General features: G+C 39.3%; 1 protein-coding gene across 1 annotated transcript in view; it reads right to left on the reverse strand.

The window, feature by feature from the left end:
* DLGAP2 (DLG associated protein 2) overlaps positions 1-23069 on the reverse strand; it is a 163421-nt gene that overhangs the window by 92868 nt on the left and 47484 nt on the right. Inside the window, exons 2-3 of the mRNA XM_064447957.1 lie at positions 15184-15249; positions 1680-2749 (exon numbers count right to left, since the gene is read on the reverse strand). Coding sequence (XP_064304027.1) covers positions 1680-2681 — 1002 coding nt within the window. The 5' untranslated portion in view covers positions 2682-2749; positions 15184-15249. The remainder of the gene's footprint in view (positions 1-1679; positions 2750-15183; positions 15250-23069) is intronic.

Consider the following 23069-nt stretch of genomic DNA (forward strand, 5'->3'; position numbering starts at 1 on the left):
TGAGAAGGAAAGCACAAAACCCAGCAGAGATGTAGAGGAACCAGAGGTGCCTGCACAGAAGTATGAGTACGTCATGGTAAGGAAAAAACTAGCCATACCTATAGTTCTCTGTAATTTTGGAGCTGTACACTTGGTTTTAGAACACAGACACAAGTGGAAGTTTCTGCACAGGACATACTTCCAGTTCTGGCTCATTGAGTTAGATCAAAAACTTCCAGGGAAGTGCAGGCTGTTTTACATACATGAGAACTGTACTTGCATATGATAAAATATCACAGCTGTCGGTCTCAACTGGAATCAGTTTGCATGGTAATGCTACGAGGGTTGCAATTTCTTTATTTTCCTTTCTCTGCAATGAGGAACTTTCCCTGTTTCAGTAGGGAAGATTGATCCTGGATGTCTGCATACGCATTTGAAAAAATCTGGCTCTTTGAGAGTGAGTCATTACTATTGGTCCCCTGCATGGAAGTACAACGGTTGCTAGTCTGTGTCTGTTGGCTTCTGCAGAGCCCACAGGAACTGAAAATCTCTAAATACGTATATCTGGAGTGGAGAATTACCCATGTTAATGTGAGAATCGGTTAAGATCTGGAGAAAGACAAGTTCCTTAAAAAGAAATAAAAGAGAAGATACTCAGAACAATATGGGCTTTGCAGGCTTTACTTGGTAAAAACACCTAAGGGAATATATGTATACTATGTTCTTTCCAGTGGCAAAGCTAGCCGAAGAAGTTACCCCCCCAGCTATTCCCTTCTTTCTGCTCTGCTCCCACTGCAGTTCTCTGTACACCCTGAGGTGCTAATGACATTTGCCCTGGGACTGTGCTGGACCTAAGCTATATAAATGTCTAAAAAAAGTATTTTGGAAGATAATTTTTAAACCCCTATCCCTTCAACATTCAGATCATCGTGCAGCATCATAAATGGCTACACTAGCATGACTTTGGGGTGGCAAATGTCCGCAAGCAGCAGGTATGAAAGTTTAAGTGTAGGAGAAAGTGGGAGCTTCTTGGTTGCTGCTAAAGAAAGCAAGCGTGTGGAACACCACCACAGACTGAGTACCAGACCTGAAATATTTCTCTCCCTGAGGTACCCATATAGCTTTTAACAAGGATAGCTTATAGTATGCTCTCAGGAGGTTCAGTTCATTATGATTTTGGGTGACCCAGCCACAAAAAGGAAGTTTCTGAGTAATCGTCATCCCACCAAAGCAATTGAGTACACCTGTAAACCTATTCTCCGGTTACTTAGAAAAACCTAGAGAAAAGGAATAAAATAACACAAAAATAGAAATTCGCACAGTCTGTTTTTAAAATTACTAACTTGCAGACGTATTTGACACACTTTTTCTGGCCTCCAGACTGCTGGGAGAACTGCCCCTTTTTTAGTCTGATGTATGGATTTTATCAAAATATTCAGTGTGAACTCCAAAGATGAAAACACATCCGCTTACCTTAAACTCATTTCTATCACACCAGTTTTATTTAGTTTTTAATCTGTGCCCTATAAACCAAGACAAAGGCCAGAGTTTTTGCACTTAAATGGAATACCTGCATTAGGTGAGCTGTACAGATTTTCTTTGAGACATACACAGACTACCATTGTATTTTTTACGATGACTTAATGGCATAAACTGTGATGATTTTCCCATTAGAAATATTAAGAAAATCCTCCTCTTACCTGAAGGTAATGGCACGGCCTCAAGGAAGGTTTGATTTCCTGATGAACAAGAGGCTTATCTAAGTTCAGTGATGATTTGCGATAAGCTTCTTTAGCTTGACTTACTGTAAGCGTGGACCAAGAACTCCTTTTCATATATTTACCATCAGGGGTCATTGCTAGCCCTTCACAAGCCGAACATTTCACATCATTGTTACTTTTGGAAGTCTTCAATGAGAGATCCCCAAAATGCCCCTGGAGCGCCTCAGGGTAGCAATGGGTTATATGATCTGCATGGTGCCTATTTACCACACTAGGGGTTCGGTAAGTGCTATCACTGTCCAAATTATCATCAGAGCTCCACCAGCTGCTCATGCCAGATTTATGCTTGCTTTCCGGTTTTCGCTCCTTACTTTTACTCCTTTTGCTATGCTTGGAATGGTGCCCGTGATGATGGTCGTCCCCTCGACTGTCTCCCTTTGTTCCATTAACATTGCCCTTTGATGATCCTTCCAGAGAATGAGATTTAGTAAAAAGTTTCTGGACTGAATGAACGAGATGGCGTATTCTTCCTGGGCTCTCACTGCGTTGTTCCGCAGCTGTTGAGGTCCTCTGGTACTGTAAAGTGTGAAACCCATCCCGGTGAAGAGGAAGTTGTTTCTCAAATTGGTCCAAAAGATTCGCCGGAATACGGTTAATCTTAGGGTTACCGTGAGACATGGCGCAGTCGTCTCTTGAGTCGTAATGTGAGCTGTAGTGCATTCTGGGGAAAGTGCTACTTGACATGTGATCGCCCATTACCATGGGCATCATCATGCATTCAGAATGAATGGAGCTGCGTGGTGAGCAACGATGGTGGTCCATCGGGCAACTCTCTGTGGGGCTGAGAAGATACGATTGCCTTGGCTCCTGCCCATGGTGGATATGGTCGTGGGTGTGTTCACAATCTTCAGGGGATGCTAAACCACAAGTATGAGCTGAACATAACTGTGGCTGGTTGCGACTACCAGATAATCCTTTCATATTCCTCGGAGCAGGAGAGTATCTTTCTTCATTGAAGTGCTGAGAAGGTGACCATGAGTACTGCTGGTCTGTCAGGAGAACACATAAAACCTATGTTATGTGTCTGATTAAAAGATTAACTTGCAAAATCCAAGTATATTGCAAAACTAAACATTTTTTCTCTATGAGCTTGATGGAAAATCTCACCATTCATGGAATTTCATTCACCATTTTAAAACTGGTTAAAATTGCTCAGTATGAGCAAATTATGGAGTGAACGCAGCCCCCTTCCTGTTTGCAAAATTGTCTGCTAGCACTTCTAAATTTTATGAAGCTATTCATTATGCAAATTTACTCAAATAGATTTAATGGATACATTCAAATATTCAGTTTATTATTTGATCTTTGGAATTCATATGTCAAATTTTGTGAATAGTCATTTAAGTTACACGGGTCTAGTTCCTATTTTTGTGGTTTCTCAGTTGGATATCTTAACCTAAATGTATCCTTTTTCCATGGAGCCATTTTTGTATCACAAACTGAACTTCGTTTTCTTAAATGTATCTCAGCTTCAGGACCCTCAATTCACTGTTCATAAACATAAATAATAAACAGCAAAGAGAAAATGAATATGTACAGGCTGCAATGAAGCTTAATTTTTGTATCACCAAACAGTTTATGAATAAGCATTTAATGCTATTTGAACATCTGTTATCCTTAGTCCAGAAGTATTATTGCCAGCCCCATACATGTAAAGTCTTCTCTATTAGGCAGTTTTTCCTTTTTACGTCCAAATTACAAAATATTTATTTAACGACTCTGTTATTGCTGACAAATATCTTTAGGTACAAGCTATGAGTTTTTATGTACTCAATTATTTGTTCCTATGGATCATGTGCTCCAAGTTGTGGTTATTAAACAGGCATGATTACTAAATAAGAGTAGCTTGCAAGCAAAGAATTTGATACTCAAGCCTTTGATTCTTTTTCCTCTCATGCAATTTCTTGCAGCTGACAAATGCTACAAACAGAAAATTAAAAAACTCAGAAATGCTTCAATTTGATTTTCACATTCACTTTCCCTCTTCAATTTCAGCTTATTTAAGCAATATTTCAAAAGCAGACAAATATATAGGATGCAAGACAACCCTTTAGAGGATCAGACAGATGCAAAAGTGTTTACACAACCCACTTAGCACAGTCTTTCTGCAAATTTGCTATAAAGAATCTAAATAATCTTGCACAGGTGCCTGATACAAGGAAGTTGAAGGCATCAACGAGAATGGAAGCCAGAGCATATGTACTTGTTATATATAACAACATAACTGGACCCTGGAGACCAGCCTGTAGAGATAACACAGTAGCCAATAGCACTTTGAAGGGTTTCTAAGCATATGACAAAACCCTCCTAAATCATATTCCTACTGCTGGTGAAAACTCAGTGCAGGATATGGTCATGAAACAGATCAATACTCATATCTCTCTAATTTTATTCAACTAGTAACTGTTATGTCATGATACCTTCAGTACAGAACGCAATTTGTTGCAAGTCTTTAGCATCAGCAATCTCATAACCTAAATGCTCTAGATTTCCTATAGAGGAAGATGCTTACATAATTTTATTACATCCTAATTTCAACAGAGCTCCACATAATGTTTTAAAATGAATATAGCATTAAACTAATGAACAATAAAGCATTCTTCATCCTAGGCACAATCCTGCCACACTAAAGTCAAAGAGGGGATTAAGGGTGCAGATGTCACCTGCAGACTTCATCATGATGTGAAACTGATGTGTGTGTGCATATATCCTTTACTGCTTCTATTTTGGTTTTATACCAGTTTCTTTTACTTAATTCTTGTTTATTTCACATTAAAATAAAACCTTTTTACTGTTGATTACTCAGTCAGTTGTACTATTTAGGTTATAATACCCTGCATAAATGTAGTTACTAAAAGGAAATAAAACTGTTTCTCTGAAATAGCATAATTTTGATTATCCAATTAAAAGTACAGCTATATATAGACAAGGTAGTAAATTATAACAGTGCATTGGGATTCAGTCACATAAGTAGCACTGTAATTAATGGTACTTAACCCAGTATATTACCAAACATTATCAGGAGAATAGTAATAATGGTCCATGTGTTGAACTTGGTCTGTTCTTCCCATAAAGGGTTCCCAAAGTACCTGACAGAGACTACTGCATTAGTTCTTACGGTCCCATGAGCTGTGGAAGGCACTGTTCTTTTACAGAAAAGGAAGCTGGAATATAGGCAACATCTTCCAAAGTGTTCATGGATTTGCTGATTTTCATTTTCACAGTAGCATTAGACGAGCACTGTTTCCTTATTAAATTGTTATAGTATTCTTCTCTGTTTTATTCTAACCTTGAAAATGAATATTTCCAGGGATTGAGAAGAGTGACTAAGCTGCCAAGTGCAAGGAAGAAATTCTGGAAATGCCTTTAGCTGTGGTTCTTGTCTCATGAGATTTCCAACCTGTTTATGTAGCACAACACCTCGTATAAAATTTACATAAAATTGCAAAGATTGGGTGACCACCTGACTCTAACCTCCAGCTTTAGAAGATTACTTGTATTTTCTGTTACACTGAGTTGACGCATTTGCCCTGCATGCAGTGCATTCACCTATCTCTGTATTCCTATATAACATCTCAGGCTGCTGACTTGAAATATTGAACTTTGAGGGGTAGCATCCCCTCAAAAATAAGTAATATTGTCTCTCTCAGGACTACTGTAATGAGGTACTTCATGCACCCAATCTCCCTGCACAATCAAAGGAGAGAAGTTCTGAGGGCCTGAAGCCAAACACCAAATTGCCCAAGGCTGTCAAACCAACACTAGCCATGGGCTGCACATGGATTCCTGTCTTGTTCTGCACTTAGGCCTGAAAATGAAATACCTCTCTGTTCAGGACCCTGAGCGGTCCTTGTGGCAGGCATGTATGGCTGGTTGTTTACTACTAGACTAAATAGAGCTAGAGGATGCGGTCAGTCCATACAGTTAAACTGCTGCCATCATAGTTTCATACTATGCAAATAGGACTCTTCCAACCAATATATAGGTATGATTTCAAGAATAACATGGGCCAAAGATTGTTACAAATAAGCCGTCTGGATGTGGTTTTATTTTGGAGTGTGAGAAACTGCCATGATTCATCTCAGCCTGAAGTACATATCTAAAAAATGTCAGATGAATACCACCCTTCCTGTACATATTTATCTCTGCTGACTATGGTGAAAGCTGTGGATGACAAGTTCTGATGCAGAAAACTACATCATAAATATATATATTTAGGTGAGGCACATGTCTAATGCTAAAACATAAGAAACTATTTGACAGGACAAGCTAATTCAGTGGAACCACATGATGAGTAATGACCAAGGGTAAGGTGTTTTTTATAACTCCCATGTTAGATAAAAATAGGCATGCAAATTCTATTCCTAAAACAGCATCAGTGACCAGAACATAACAATTTGGAGCCAAGTCAGAAAACCCAAAGGGAGAAGTAAGGAGCACGTGGAGTGCACGTGCTGCCATTTATTCAGTACAGTCACAGTTTTGAACGCTGACACAGATGTCTGCAGGTGAAATGAATATTTGATGGCAACCAATCATATTTTTCACATTGGCACAACAATCCTCTGACTTCAGCTCCATCCATCTTTCAAATAGAGGTTAGTAGACTGGAAATCCAACATCCCAAGGGATTTATTTCTGAGATAAATAAGCATGATCAGAGGAAGGGGTGTATAGTAAAAGAGTGCAGAATAACTGTTGATGAATGAGAATGGGATTTTAGAGGTGGTGGGGTGGGAGGTGGGGTATTGAATTTCAGGGGACAGATGGTACAATATACTGGGAGGAAGAAAAGCAGAGAGAACTGTGATCACTGGGGAAAGCTGTGACCAAGGACATGTTAAAGCAAGGTTACAACACTGACTGCATGGCATGGAGAACAGGGCATGCCATATGTGAAAAAGGAGAAATGTGGAAACAGTATTTGAGAAATGACGACATCCCACATCTTATGGGTGGAAGAAAGGGCACTTGGAACGTATAGGGAGGATGAGAGGCACAGTGTTGTGCCCATGCCATGACAAAGGGCAGGATGGCAATCCATGAGAGGTAATATGGGATTTGCAAGAAGCACCAGGGTTTGGAGTAGAGGGATGCAGGGAGTCCTCAGGATGCTGGAAAATTAATTTCCATTTTTTTGGAATGTACGATGTCCTATTAGCGATTGGTATGTAGCACACAGACCTGCATAGTGCTTTTCAAGTTTAAAGTTCATTGCCGCTATTCACCTTTTCAACAGTCCTGTGACAGAGGTAAGTCCACAAATGGTTTATGTCTAATGGTTTTTTTCCACAGAATCTGTATGATCAGTGAAGTTTTTGAAAAAAAAAAAAAAATCAAGTATCAGGATTAGATTGACCTAAACTAACTTTTTTCTGGAGCAATACAGCTGTATGGAGTCAACCAGGGCTTCACTATGTGAATATCATTGAACAATTGGTTATAATGCTTCCAAATACAGACCAGAAGAGCTAACTCAACGACATTAAACTTCTGTTGCTCCTTATTGTGCCCAGCTTTATGGACTTCTTTTCCTGAAGGAGAAAATTTTGCTGCTTGAAGATACTATGTCAAATACAGGAGACAATCAGTTTCCCCTGGTGTCATTAAAACTGCAACGGTTTTCTCAGCAGTTAAAGAAAGCCAACATAATTGGGTAGTACAGCTCAAAGATATACACAGGAATATACACACAACTCAAGAAGTGAAAGGGAAATCCTTGTCACATTGATGGCAATGACAAATCTCCCACTAACTTCACTGGAGTCAGGTTAGTTCTAAATATTTGCTGAGAAAAGTTCTTGGTCACTTTACCTGTGAATCATGGTGTCACTTGAGGAGGGCTGTATTTAACAAAGACCACAATTCATGCTGGACTAGAATAAATGTGTTAGAAGCCTGTAAGGGTCCCCGGTCAGGAAGACAATGGCATGGAAGGGTGAAAATGGTTCTGCTGAAATACTGCCATTGATAGCATGGGACCAAGATTTAATTCCAAGGATCCAAACCATTTGGACCAACTATTCAGCTGAATGGAAATACCAAATCTCTAAGGTTTTTTTTTTCTAATAAGAAATACTTATTATTGATTCTTAAATGAAAATCAAACAAAAGAAATAATGCTAATATTTATGAACGTCTTTGTTGAAGGAAATTTTTTTTTGCTTAGTGTTTCTGGAAGTCTTCTGAGTTTGTCCTTTATTTAGGATATCACTGTGGAAGTTTACAATCCTCTGTAATACTGAGGGGACCTGCAAGAACTAATGTTCCTATATCCAAGCAAAAATATTTATCATGCATTCCTTCTATAATTGCCTTTTATTATTTCTTTAAAACATGGATATATTTTAAAGATTTTGCTTATTTTATAGAGCGCTCTTCTGGGAAAGAAATAATCTAAGCATTAATTCTCAAAAGCATTGATTATTGCCACAGAACATACGACTTCAATTTAAAATACCTTTCTACTTCAAAATCCCCTTTACTTTTTTTTTTAAAAACATTCAATACAGCTTTTAAATTGTCAGAACTGAAGAAAGTGATTTGATTTTTTGTTTGCTTCAGCATCAGTTCTTTGCAGCCTTTTGATTCACCAAAACTTTCAGAGTTTCAGCCTTGGTCTGACCCAAAACATTTCTTTTACTCTTTGGAGTTCATCATTATCTGCTCAGCCGTACACCCTTGGTGCTGCCTCTTGCTGCTTTGTCATTGTATTGTGAACTTTTCTGCTCAGCTCAACCCACTGAGATGGAGGAGGTCTCATCCTGATCTTCCTATGGGGTGCAGGAAGAAACAGCAGCCTGGTGACAAGTTCCCTTTTAAACCTGTTGCTATAGTAACAGGCAGAAAATCTCACTCTTTCCCTAACCTTCAGACTGGGAATTTTTCAAATCAGGGTGCTGCCTCTTTTCTGCCTGGCGAACCTTTGTTTTGGGTCTGTGAGAAACGTTGCAAATATTAATTGCCTTTTCCCACAACCATTAGCACCCAGATTTTCCATGTGGCAAAGGGTCAAAGTGTGAGCCCTGCTTCTGGGACAAGGTGGTGGTGTAAGTACCCACACCCTTGGCAAGTTTGAGACAGGCCATCTTAATATGCTGCTCTCTGATTATTTACAAAGAGAAATGGCTTTGTAAAAAGATGGAAAACCAAATGGAATTGCACAAGAAATTAATGATGAAAGGTGACAGCTGAACTCACCAGTGAAAGCCTGGATTGTATTAGCAGTATCTGCTGGTCTTTATCCTTCCCCTTAGGAAGACTGAATCAGTGACCTATGTGGCCAGCACTGTGAGAGACAGCTGTGGTCATGTACATCCACACTGGAAGTACCTCCACCACCCTGGTGGTGCCAGTACAAATTGTCCTGCCCTTGCTAGAGGCTAAGCAGCCTATAACGAAGGTGGAGGTAGAGCACGGCAACTTTTTTCTGGGGAAATGGAGAACACATCATTTAAGCTGCCCGTAATGGGCATACATTTAAAGGGCTGCACATTTTATCCTTTACAAAGCAGACAACACAATGAAGGCACTCAGTGAAGAAGACAGGCACAGCGAAGCAGTCAGATGAGTGAGTCTCTCATCTCCACCGCAGCTGTTGCACTCTCTGGGAAAGTAAACGTTGCCGATCAACTATGCGCTCAGGTATTCCAGAGGTCGGCAGGGCATGAGGGAGAGAAAAGCATCCCTCCTTTGCTAACACCCCACATCCCATGTGTGAAACTTAACTCAGACTGTTTCACCTTGTCCCTACTTCTCTCTCTTCTCCTTGGAAAGGTCTTTCATTCGTTCCAGTGCAGGCACTGGAATCAGCAGTCCACACGTGGTCTAACAATGGGATGAAGCTTCCCAATTTGGAGAAAACATATTTCCTTTGCAACTGAACTTAGGAGCCTCCTCAGCTGGACAGCCCTGTCAGAATGCACAAATCATTTAGAAGAAAAATATTTGCTTCTTGGCAAAGTAACAAATGTGTAAACCCCTTTGTATTTTGTAGTAGAAATGGATGAATAATTCATAACAAATAACCTATTTGATTAATCTTACATCCTCACAAATATCTTCTACTGTTTCTAAATTGACCTTGGGCCTAATGGGATTTTTGCAGTTATCTAACATTATGAGGTGTTTAATTTTTAGAAATAGCTTCTGGTCTGCAGATTGTTAGTAGGCATTTGTTGCCAACAGCCTATAATTAAAAAGCAGGATCGTTAGCATGGTTTTATATGATGCTCAGGCCATATGATATGATTTTGTGCTATGACTGAAAGTAATTCATAGAGTATGCTCTCAAGCATAACTAAAAGGAATTTAAAGTTCAACATTTATTTTCTGAAAAACATTCCCCATTATTTCAATGACATTTTCTGTGGTCTTATCATCATCATCAGTAAACTTCTACAATACAATTTCTGGATACAGGCAAAGGAAGGATTTGAAGTGGAAATGTTTAGAGGTATGATGGAATTAAAAAACAGGCTATTTTTTGCAGAATCTGTTCAGCTAGTCACAATAAGCAAATAAGACACTGACACAGAGACATATCGGGGCATCTTGTATTTAAAACCTCTTCTCAGTTTAAAATCTCCACACCTGTCTACAAAGTCTTATTATACAGAAGAAGGATAGTCCTGTGGTTAGAGGACTAACCTGGGAAATCTGCAGTCAAGACAAGGTTTCCTGTACAGCCATGAATTTTTTGTATGGTCCAGTATAAGGGAAGTGATGACAGTGGCTACTGAGAGGCTTAACCTTGCCTCACTGGGTTAAAGTTAACCTTTATGGATATCTCTTGTAGACTCCCTACCTCAGTTCCCTGTAGCACAAGAAGAATAAAACTAACTTCTGTACCTCTGAGGGTTCGTGTCAAAAAGCAGGGAAACATTCAGTCTCTTGGATAATGCCCATCGAAGAATTTAAAGTATTTGCTGCTGTGCCTGCAGTTTATTCTGTGTGGCCGAGCCCCGTGCCTGCTGAAGTCTTACCAGCTCCAGTCAAAGTCTACGGCTGTTTAAGCATCCCTGGATGCTCTGGGGGAAGGTGGACTGAGGCACAGATCTGGCACAGAGGAGAGCCGAGCGCCCACTGCCAACTCCTTCTCTGTCCTTGAGAAAATGTCCTGTCATGCCTGTTATATGGAGCTAAAACCCATGAAAAGTGCAACGTGTTCAGACACTGACTGCACTGAGGAAGGCTGGACAATTAGGTAGAAAGACAGACAGACTGGAAAGTCATGCCTTTATTTTTTTATTTCAAGAACGGCTATATCCTTCCTTTCAACACATAAGGTCATAAAGGCATGATCATGCAATCAACAGTGATTGAATAACCATGAGTTACTGTCTTGACACTTGAACCCTACCAATTAATCAAAAGCACGACTGCATCAACTGTGAAATAAAAATACATTTTCGTAACCTGCCCTCAAACTCCCTTACAGTTCACTTTGCAATTGGGGCAGGTTAAGAGCATTATTAGTAACTGCAACCTGTTTTATAGGTTTTGACCTTTTTCTTAAGACCAACTCAATATCCCTTCCTGAAAATAGTAATTTACTGAAACAAAAAGTCTTTAGTGTGAGTTCTATTTCTTTGGCTAGCATTAGAAGCTGCTAAGTGTTAAACTTGTGGAAAAATAAATGTTTTCCTTACCTATTAAAAGGAGTTAAATAATTTTTCAAAAATCTATTTTTCCTCCTTTACTCTGTGCATGTACTACCTATTAAAATATGGATTTAAAGAAAAGTTCACCCTATCTTCCCTGTTCATATGTTTCTTTTGCTATTTGAAGGCACTTTGAACACAGCACATTTTCCATGCCTCTTGTTAAGATTGCACTATTTGTTTTTGACACCCAAAGGAAATTGTTGCTTTATACTGTACATGCCTAAAGTAAATAAGACTGTGAGAAGTTTATGGTGTGCATAGAAAAGAGTAGTTTCATGGCATGCTTACTTTTAAAAACATTAACACTGTTCAGATTTTATAACCGCCAGCTAGAAGAAAGCTTGGAATTGGAAGAACTCCAGTTTCCATGAGACACAGAGTGAGCTGCTTGAGATCATGCGTGTTAGATCTCTTGCCCCTACCACCATGCCCTGCTACCTTTTATCAGGTTGCTTATTTGAGATATTCCTAGTGAAAAGAACAGAATTTTTTGGTGTGAGTGTGAATCTTGTAACCATGACAATACTTATCACCCTGAACTCTGTTAACAAATGAATGGTAATGGAAAAGCTATGAAATATTGTTCTTGAGAACAGACTACGAATGCTTGGGTAAGCTTTTTTTGAAGGAATCCATTGCACTTCTGCCTGGTTTAACTAATGAGGTCTTTTATAGAATCGATAATGTAAAAGAGTTGAGATCAGTCCCATCCCTTGATACCTTTTCCCAATTAAGGCAGTGGATCATTGGATTAATAATATTATTTAGTGACTATTCAGCACTTTCACTCTGGTGAGATACTGTGCAAACATTAATTAATCCCCACCAAAGCCCTGAAACCTCACTAGGAGATATTAAACCTGTTTTACAAATAAGGGCCTGAAGCCAGAGATTTTTCAGTACCAGTGAGATCGTAACTTGAAGCTCCTCAGGACAGTGACAGTCTAGAATAATTAATGGCCCTGCAGTTATTTATTGAACATATATAATTAAATACATGTTCCTTTTCCATGTTAAGTATAGGTGGCCTGTCCACCTTGGTAAAGACCAGTGATAATTGTCTTTTTGGCAGGAATGGTGACACATCATGATATGAGCTCCATTGTGTCCCTACTTACTCTCACCCTCATTATCAAAGCTTTTGTCGCCCGTGGCAGCTCCAGGTTCTGCCTGACTTGGGGCAATAATTTTACTTCTCAAGACAAGCCCCTTCTGTGTCTTTTTCAGGAATGAAAATAATTACACAGTCACTGGTGGGGTAGGGGGGTGGGGGAGAGACAGCGCGCCCATTTCCATAGCCTGATGATTAGAGTATCCACATAGATTTAGAATTCTCTCCAATGAATATTTAAGTTTATACATGTGCAACAGCAAGAAAAAGTGGAGACTGAGAAAGATCTAATAGTTTGTAGCTTTTTCACTGATGTTAAGTTCAGTTCATGGATTTGAACTCAAACCTTCAAGTAACAGAACACAACATCAGGGGATGGACAGACAGACAGACTGACTGATATGTCCCAGCTGTCTGTAGTGGTGTTAATCACCAGCACAGCTGTAACTAGAGTGTGTCTACGCCGAACTTCACTGACTATCCCAACACTTTTATAAAAGTCTTCCCAATTTCCATCTTCCATAGTATGTTCCTTCTTGTTTTTCAGTGATTCTCTCTAAGGGAGAATGGGACATCACAGGTTTTCACATTACTGATGGTATCCAGTCCACCTATTTTGGCCATCTACAGTTTAGCAGCTAAGTCAGGAGGACAGGATTTCCTTCTGAAAATGTTAAAGCCACCCCCTTCTCTCCATTCATTACCTAGCGATCTTTGGTACTTCCTTTCAGAGGACTCCAGTAGGCACCCACAATTTAGGAGCAATGACAGATCTTTCCTTGCTTTTAGTGTATTTTTCTTTCAGTCCTCTGGCCATAAATAGCTGAAGTTTTTAAAATCGGCAGCAGTTTTTGGTTTCTTTGTAGTCTGATCGCGATTTTATTCTTGTTTTTTACTTTGCTGTTCCTCATTTCTGCTGACTTAATCCCCCATCTTTTTCCTAATCAGGGTGCTGGACGATTGATCAGTTTAGCGCATATCTTTGTGTTTATCTTTGATTACCTATTTCATGTGAGGGTCCTTACTCCTGTAGACACCTGACATTTAATACTATTGACTTATACATCATTTACCCTGGCTTCAGAAATTCTGCAGTTCTTTCTCAGCCAAATGGGAAGGAGAGCGACTTCGACATACTTCTAGGGCATGACTCATCTCACCCTATGTTAAGCTTCTAAAGTAGGCCAAATCTGCCATCTCCTAGAAAAGTCTATCAGTCTTCATTGGAAGAATGTCCAGAGATCTACAGTTTAGACATCTACATCTGAATCACTTTCCAACTGTTGGATGAGATGAATTCTACTCTGGGGCATCTGAACTCCTTCCTGTCTGCTCTGAAATGGGGCAGTAGGGCGAAAAAAACCCTAATGTCCAAGAAGGCCGAGAGATGTGCTCACTGCATGACTTCTCCATAGGATTAACTTCTGAAACTCCTATGGAGCCTCACGTTTAACCGTATCCTCCCTCTTACACTATTTTAATGTGAAACTGCCTGAAGGGTTTTCAGTCTCTTCCTTAACACATGCTTCTGTCCAGTCTTGGAACTTATCCTGTAGCTTTCTTCCATTTGTTTTTAATATTAAGTGGACAAACAAGTCCAAGACAGATATTTTTACACTGAACATTTATGGAACTCCCTGACTAGAGTGTAACTGAGTGGCAACATTACTTGTTTTAGAAAATCCTGTTCTAAGAGATTATTTAAAGATAATGACATCCCCTGCCTGAATTAATGCTCCTTGTTCAAACTGTTTGGTTTTTTCCTTAACATAGCAACTATGATTTACCTTCCTATCAATGTGCAATAATAAGGTCAGGGCAAGAGTTTATAATATTCTTGTCAAATACAAAAACATCCTAATTACACAAAATAAACTGTCATAATGTATTAACATAAGCATATGCATAGAAGGAGGAAAATTACTGTTACACTAACTTTTGAAATGTAAGTACACTCACTTTAAGGAAAAGGAGCTTTAACTAGCAAACACACAGAAACCACTTTCCCTATTTCTCTTCCAAAAATAACCACATAAAGTAATTGTATATAAATCAAAATTTTGATGGATTTCACATAAAACAGTGACAACCTGAATATGAAATTCTGGGAACAGAAACACAATTTTGCACAGTCTAAAAGGTATATACCTGGCTACACTGAATCCAGTGGGACATTTTACTACTAGCTTTGTGAGACAGAGGTATCAAGATTTCAGTCATGGGGTCTATGAGTTTCTGATTTCTTCTTGCTTCTGTTATTTTTTAAAATTTAAAAGGTAACACTGAAATCTCTTTCTGCAATTTTTGTGTTTTCTATGGGGTAAGACAAAAATCAAAAGACAAAAGAAGGAGAGAAGATAATTTCCTTGAACGCCTTCTTTTGAGTTCTTGATTGCCTGGATGTTACCCAAATCTGACATTTTTCTGCTTTTGATTCTCTGACCTTGTATAGAAGGTGAGAAATTCCCAGAAGGATTGGACTGAGAGGTTTTTGGCCGCTCTCATTAACACCACCTGGTGCCACGGCCGCCGGGGGCTTTGTGGCTGGAGGAAGGCTGTACCACCAAGCAGCCTCCTGAGCCACACGGCTGCACCCAGCCTCTGGATGCACAAGCAGTACAAGTTATCTGAGAGATGATATCTGTACCTAGCTCCTCCTCTGGCGTCCCTGGAAAACTGAAGCCCGACTTGAGCAGATCGCCACCCTCTTCTTCTGAAAAGACAGAAACAAAGTAGCTATTTAATAACTCTGATACTTTAGTATATCCAGACATAAACTCCCCACAGTTTTAAAATCCACTCAGTGATACCTATTACCATTCAGAATCTCTGATGCCATGAAGCTGTTGAGCTGCTATCATCTGCAGTATCTATTCCTCTTTGCCGGTTGTTCTACTGTTCTTCTATTTTTTTTTAATTTTGCCAGACATTTTCACATCACTAGTGTCATAATATTCATAAATGCCTTTTTTTTAAACATCTGTTACATTGTTCTTTTCAGCTTTGCTTAGTCACATTGAATTCTACTGACTTTTAGCCTTAAAGTATTTATTCCAGGAAGAATCGTTATTGTCAGTCCTCCAGTTGTACCTTTAGTGCTTCCCACCTCTGATGATAATAATGCCACTCATGATTCTCGGGCCACTTTTTTTACCTTTTATTCACAACCATTTCAATTCTGCAGTTCTGAAGTCTGACAATGCTGTGATGGTGAATTTCTCCTATCAATAACACTTACTTTTGTGCCAGAGACAACTTCTGTAATTCTGGAAAAGTACTTAAGCTCAGGTGCTGTGCCTGCTGTATGAATGCAGTGAGGTATGCAGCAACCTGCTGAATGGCCTGAGTGCAGTTCCTATATCGCTTTCAGAATTGCAGCTTGTTGCCTCTGCACTGTGCTCTTGTCATGCTGTATACAAATTAATTTGGACCTGGCACCTAGCTCAGATAGCTCTAACAGAGGCTGCATATGGAAAATTGGGTCAGTAACACTTCCTTAAGGTACAAGATTGGCTTGAGAATACATAGATTAGGGTACAAAATATCACAGGAACGTGTTTCATGTAAGTACACAATACTATCTTTTGAATTTTGTATAAATGTTTTTGCCCTGTTATCCATATTTGCTGGTGTCTCAGCTGAGCGGAAGTTTTTGAGTATAGACAGCCTTCCACTCTTTCTTACCACCTGTGTGTGTTACACGCACAGACACCTCAAAAGAACAGCGAGAGAATGGAGTACTCCATAGCCTCTCACTATACGTTCAACCAGCAATTCTTCAGAGAAAGACAAAGTGAGGTATTGCAGGCCATGTTCCTGCAGTAGACAACTGAGGACTGATGAATTCTAAATAACTCATATTAGTTTGTGTTTCTCATATCCTCAGGCAGACATTCCCGTAAGTTTAAACAGCTCAGACTTCTCTTAAAAGCACCTCAATCCCTGCATCAGACAAGCTGTTTTTTGTGGTTCAGCTTACAACAGACACGCTGTTTTGCCTGTTTCAATGCTCCATTTAACAAATACATGCATTTTGCATATTTCTTGGTCCTGGTTGCACTTTTTATTTGTACTATGATTTCTTCCTAATTACCTCACAGCAAGCAAAATGAGTGAATACACTCATGTGGGTACTCTCAAACAATTGTCCCTGGTTTTGTCAATTTGTGAGGTTAAGAATATACGATTGATAACACTGGGCAGTATAGCACAGATACTGCATAGTAAATAAGTCCTGAGGATGTTAAGAATGTTGGATAAGCTGAGCTGTCAAATAAACATCTTCTTTATAGTTCATAAACTCAATTGTTAAATAAACTCACTCTGCTAAAATACAGCCTACTAGAGATCTCGTTAAGTGACGGATAAAAAGTCATACACAATTTAAAAAATGACTGGCATATGAATTTAAATTAAATTTCATTTGGAGAGGTAATGGACAACTCTAATTAAATAAAAGCACAAATTAGGCAGTTTCCATGGAGACTTTGCTCACATGATCTGCCTATATTGTATAACTCATATGCCTGTCCTCTAATTTGGCTGCACAGGAGTAACGAATCAAATGAAAGTTACAACAAAAATATTCTGATGGATCCTTTATAATCATGTAAGCAACTAGGTGATCTTACAGTTAACTTCACAATAAAGAAGCTGCACATTGAAACAGTAGGTTTGTATTTTTGAAAAAAGAAGCTATTAATTTATTCCAAAGTTATATAATGTAAATATATTCAGAAACCCTTATAAAATGATCCAAAGAAAATAAAATGCATAACATTACTTCTCCCTTGTAAGAGACAGGATTATTCTCACAAGCTATGCCCAAAACTAGACTAAAATTTTAGGGGTAGGCTAAACTAGACTAAATGTTTACGTGTTTGGAGTGTTTGAAAAGAAGAAAATAAATTTCCTTTTCAAAAGGAAAGGGAAAGGTCATGCAATGGGATCCATAAATCAGATTCTGACTTTGCTGTAAGAATTCCTGCGTAAATTTGGGCACTTCAGTTAATCTCTTTCTCCCACAGTTATCCAGTAGAATTAGGAAAAGAATTCATTTCTTTCTCATATAGCTACCCTATATGAGTATATTTGTTAGTGTCAGTGAGACTGTTGTCTAGAAGAGCCTATAGAGAGCAAAAAAAGTTAGAATTTCCATCCTGCAAAGAAGCTGTATTCTGTTTTGAATAGCGTCAATTGCAAATGTTTCAAAAGAACTTAGAATTCCTTTGTGATTCCCTTAGGTTTATGAATCTGCACAAGGGATATGAGTAGCTTTTAGTGATTAGTTTACTTCCTAAGTATGAGGACTTCTTATTTCTTTATATTTTATTACTATATCTATTCAGATTTCTAATTCATTGTTTAGACTGTCTTTTCAAAAGGCTACTGTCAGTTCCTTCAGCCCTTGAAGAGATTCAATTTTTGTATTCTGCACTTATGAAGCATAAATTAATCTAAAGTCTCAGTGGCTCTTGCAGTATTACAAAGGCGATCTTTGTGTGAGTTTGAACTGTACTTCAAAGTCATATTATTACTTCAGCAACAGACATACATAGTCTTTGTTTATTCGGTTTACATTTTTCCCAGAAATTACCATTTTTATTATTGACCATAGAAATGAAAAGCATATCCTACATTCATGAGCACAGGAGCAACCTTCATATCTCATGGTAATGAAGTCAGGCAGATTATCGCAGAATTCTTGTGCATGCTGAAATTCAAGTGTCATAAAATGCATGCATTCATTTTATGTCATTCACCTCCTCTATCTCATAGATGCATAGTATTTCAGCTTGCCCTTTGCTCAAGGTGAGCCTACTGGTAGAATGTTCTATACCAGTGGACATAGAGGAAAATGGTAGTCTTAGCAAGGAATGTTTTGATGGGCAATGAACTGCAAACAAAAATGAGATTCTGAAAATAGGGTGATTTACAATTTAAGGTTTTAAACGATGTATGGAACACACAGTCCACAGACAAGGAACACAATTACTAGTTAAAATGCCTTCTCAATATACAAAGTACTGCATCACAGACTGGTCTACATAGAAAGCAAAAACCTGCCTCTGAAACTGAAACTAAAAAATAGTGGGAGAAGTCTTCACTCTCAACAGGGCTCAAAATAGTGACAAAAAATGATAGGCTTTAAAAGTACAGAGATGTCTTCTTCTGTGAAAGCTGAATGTATAGTAAAATGATGCTGCGATCTACATAAATAGGCGAGCACAAACTGTCATTTACATCTAGTATCTCATTTTCTTTTTTTAAAATGTGATGGATCTGTCATGTGTTCCAGTGCAACACTGCACAGATGACGCTCAACACTGTGATAGGAACCTTTCACAGCTGAAGTTCTCCAGACTTAAACTTGGAAACGTCAGGAGACGTTGCTGAGCTGGAACCAGCTTGACAGATCAAGATGGCTCATTCAACCCTGAGGCTACTACATGCACAGTGGGAAATGACATGGGCCAGTGCACAAGATCAAGCTGGCGTGGCACATCTTTCTTTCTCAGAACAGGCTGGATGTCTGTCAGGAGTGTGCCCCAGCTTGTGCTGTTCCTTACCCTGCTAAGGGGACACTACCTAAAGAAGCAGGGGCCAAATCTGGACAAGGACGTGTGCTGTGGTAGGAATCATTGCTGCCATTGCTCGGGTGTGTGGTGTGTTCCTGATGAGTTACAAGAAGAGAGGGAGCCTTAGCTGCTTCTGCTCAGTTTTCTGCGTCTAGAGAATAGGTTACAGTCCAATGTAAATCCAGAGTAAAAGTGCTGAGGGCCACTGAATTACATCCATGTAAAACTTGGGTAAAAGAGATACAGTTAATTTCTTGGGGGTCAATTTTGAATGGTGCCTGAGCTGCACTTGGTACTGGATTGCGGGTCAGTAGGATATTTCTTTGTGTTCTGGGTCAGGGAAGTGAAGTTTCTGTATGAGCTAATGGACACATGCTCTTTTCTATCCTGTTCCTGTCTGCCTGTGGTCTAAGTGAGCATTTTGACAGTCACTGCACAGAATCCATCTGATATCGTTGCTTTTCCTCAGTTCAATAATCACTTTACCTATCCTTCAAATTTTATCATCTCAGTTTTAATCTCTCAATCTACACTCTGAGCCTGACCTATCAGTTTAAATTATCTTTCTTGACCTGCAAAGTTTTGCACCAAGATATGCCTCTACGTTGGCCCTCATTTTTTATGCGTTCATTCTGCCCTTAATAACCAGGCATGCTGTTTCCATCTCCTAACCGTACTTCCTCCAATCCTATCTGTCCACAAAATAGGCCCCAGTCTCAGTGGACTTGTTGCTCACATACTTTAAAAGGCTCACATCAGCAAGACTTATAATCAATTAACTGCCTTCTCCATCACAATACGAGAGCAAGATTGAACTACAACTGATATTGAACTTCTCAGTTCATTGGTTTTTAATTTATTTATTATTGGCCTGCTCTGGACCTCCCACCGATTTTTTTCTATGTGTGTTTTTCTTTCAGCCTTTAAGCTCCCTATGGTAACTGTTGTTCTTTTAGTTCTGTCTTACATAGCATCTGGCATATTAACTCTGACAACAGATGAAAGAAAACACAGGCCCTAAAATGTCTGGATTAAACAGCAGGTGCAAATTCATTTGATCACATAATTACAGAGCATAAAATGTGTCCAGAGTATGAATACAGGACTCTCACCATATCACTCCATGATCTGAAAAAACCAAATCACCTCTTCCAGACTAGAGATACTTAGAAATCTAGAAGAGATATCTCCTATACCTCGAAGTCCACCAGCCTGCTATAGAATTAAAGCATTTCTTGCAGGTGGCCTTTGACCCTAGCCAAAGATATCCCCAGTCTGTCACAGGGTGTCTATCAAGAATTGTCATTAGGCTGATCCTGACCTAAGGGAAATGGCCGAATGCATGCACACCTGGGTGCTGTTATGGACCCCCACCCCTCCTGGGAGACAGCTAATTGACTTGGTTTGGACTTTCCCCAAGGGGCCAAAATCAGTTTGGCAAACCTATTCCTTTTCTCAACTGATCTCCAGGGAGTCACATCCAATCAATATGACAATATCTATATCGTAAATGATGCATGGGGAAGGCCCGTTCTCTGGCCATGAGGTCAACTGACATGGTGTAGCCATATCTTCCAGAACAGGCTGGCTCCATCCAAACTGTTACTGGAAACGGTCCCTTGCCCACACTAACTCCCTAGTCAAGCCTGGGAATTATTTGGGACTGTGAAAATTAGTTGGCCAAGCTTAAAACTAAGACAGGCAGCTCTCTAACCAACATTATAAATAATCAAATTCCTGTTCAGCCTTTGTCCTGGCACTATTTAATTTACTTCTACATACGTAGCCCAGGTGGCAGTATTGTCAAACACATTATCCTTGTGCATTGTTTTGATACCATGCTAGTAAGCAACTAAGACACAGAAGCACAGCAGGGCTGGGTAAATTCCAATTGAAGTAAAAATTGAAGATGATAGTAGGAGATTTAAGGGTATCGAGTCTCCCTTTTCAAAAGGCCTGTATGAAAAGTATTAACAGTAAGAGGCAGTCTTACTGTTTAAGTTTAATTAAGCTGCTTTTGTTTTTCTCGTCATGCCCTCTCTTTTTTTGCTGTTATTTTTTTCTCATGCACACACATAAAAGTGTTCCTGATGGATTCAGCAAAGATCTGTTCATCCCATTACGCTGGCTCCAGCACTGGCCCAAAGTGGACGCTGCTGGAAACAGGGCAAATACGTAGATGGCCTAGAATATCTTTCCAACTTCCTGCAATCAGCACTTAAGGGACTTCCTGAGATGGAAGTTTAATCTAGAACATAATTTTTAATAGCCACCAATGGATCTATCCTCTATGGATTCATCTAATCTTCTCCGAGCCCATTTATACTGATAGCCTCTACTGCATCCTGTGCCAATGCACCTCACAATTCAATTATGCTTTATTTGAAAAAGAATTTCCTTTTTGTTTGTTTATCAGGATGCCTGATAATTTAATTAGGTGCCCCTAGTTCTTTGGTTGTGAAAAATAATGGATCATCGATCCCTATTCACTATGTCTATATAATTTACAATTGTGGAGACATCTACCATATTCCTGCCTCAGTCCTCTCTTTTCCAAACCAAGGAAACAATCTGTTTAGTATTTTATTATGGCAAAGCCATTCTGAATCTTTCATCACCCTTCTCACTCTTCTTGGTACATTTTTATTACTCTGCTATGCCATTTTCAGACCCAGCAGCCAGAAATTCAAATGGCTTTATGGTATGGGTTTTTCCAGTGGCATGATGTGGTTCTCTGCTTTTTCTTTCTTTCTTTTTTTTTTTAATATATTTTGATCTGCCCATTTCATAACTCAAAAAATTCATTACTCATACTAAGTTGTGCCCAAGAGAGACAATTTGTGTGGCTTTCCAAACACAAACACATTTCTTTTATATATTACTCTAATAAATATTGGAAGAATCCCAGCATTTTACTTAGCTAAGGTTACTACCAAGACTGCTAAAACCAATCACCCTCCCCACCCCCAGAAGGTGTGGAATTCCTGGTCCCTTGCTTTTGTTCAGCCTGTCCACTTTTATATAGCATAGTTCCAGACAGCAGGACTGTGAAACCAGGCTTCTGCTATCAAAGAGAGTAACCAGGCACACAGCCTATTAAATCAAGGAGAGGAAGCTGGCTGCGTCTCTCAGGTCTATCTCAGAAAAAGCATAAAATGAAATATATTGCAGGGAATCACAGAAGCTGTCAGAGGTCATCTTGGTCTCGGCAGCACCAGCTTCCGCCGCCCAGCTTTTGGCAGCTGAAAATTATCCACAAAACACGGGTTGCCTTAGCAATATTATGGTGATCACCCTGAAAGGCTTTGGTTCCCCACAGCAGCATTTACTGAGCCAGCCAGGGTTGTTTTGCTCCTCGGAAGCCTTTCTGATCTGCCTTATCCCTTTTACCCCAGAGATCTGCAAGTCCCTCTTCCCTGCTCCTCTTCAAGCAATAAATGCAAAAAGGTGTTGGATAATGCTGTGGAGTGTTAAAGCATATTCACTTTTCAGTCATTCTAGAATTTAAATGAGTAATTCAGTTAAATAACTCTATCTCTCCTTATCAAAAATTAACAAATGACTGCAAGCAAAAAGAGCGAGCCAGTGATAACACATTGTGTTCAGACACGGCTCCATGTGATCGTGCACTTCGAACAGCCTAGGCAATTCCTAAAACCCCTTTATTCCTTGATTTTTCACAGCTGAGTGACTGTGTCAAGCTCCTCAATGAGCTATTTACCTTTTATTGCTTTTCAGGGTCTGTGAAAGTAATCCCAAAACTTCTGTATTAAAAAGTGGGAATATTAAAGAATATTTTAGCGAATTATTGTGAATAATGACCCTTATTCTGTGAGCCCAAGACTTCTGGATACCCCAGAAAAACCTTTAGCTCCTCTCTCCTACAGCTCTTCAGAATCCATACTTTTTCCTCCCCCCAGGTAAAATGCAACAATGTCCTTCTGCACGTATTCAT

The sequence above is a fragment of the Phalacrocorax carbo genome, chromosome 3 (genome assembly GCF_963921805.1).
Source record: "Phalacrocorax carbo chromosome 3, bPhaCar2.1, whole genome shotgun sequence".
NCBI classification, from domain to species: Eukaryota; Metazoa; Chordata; class Aves; order Suliformes; family Phalacrocoracidae; genus Phalacrocorax; species Phalacrocorax carbo.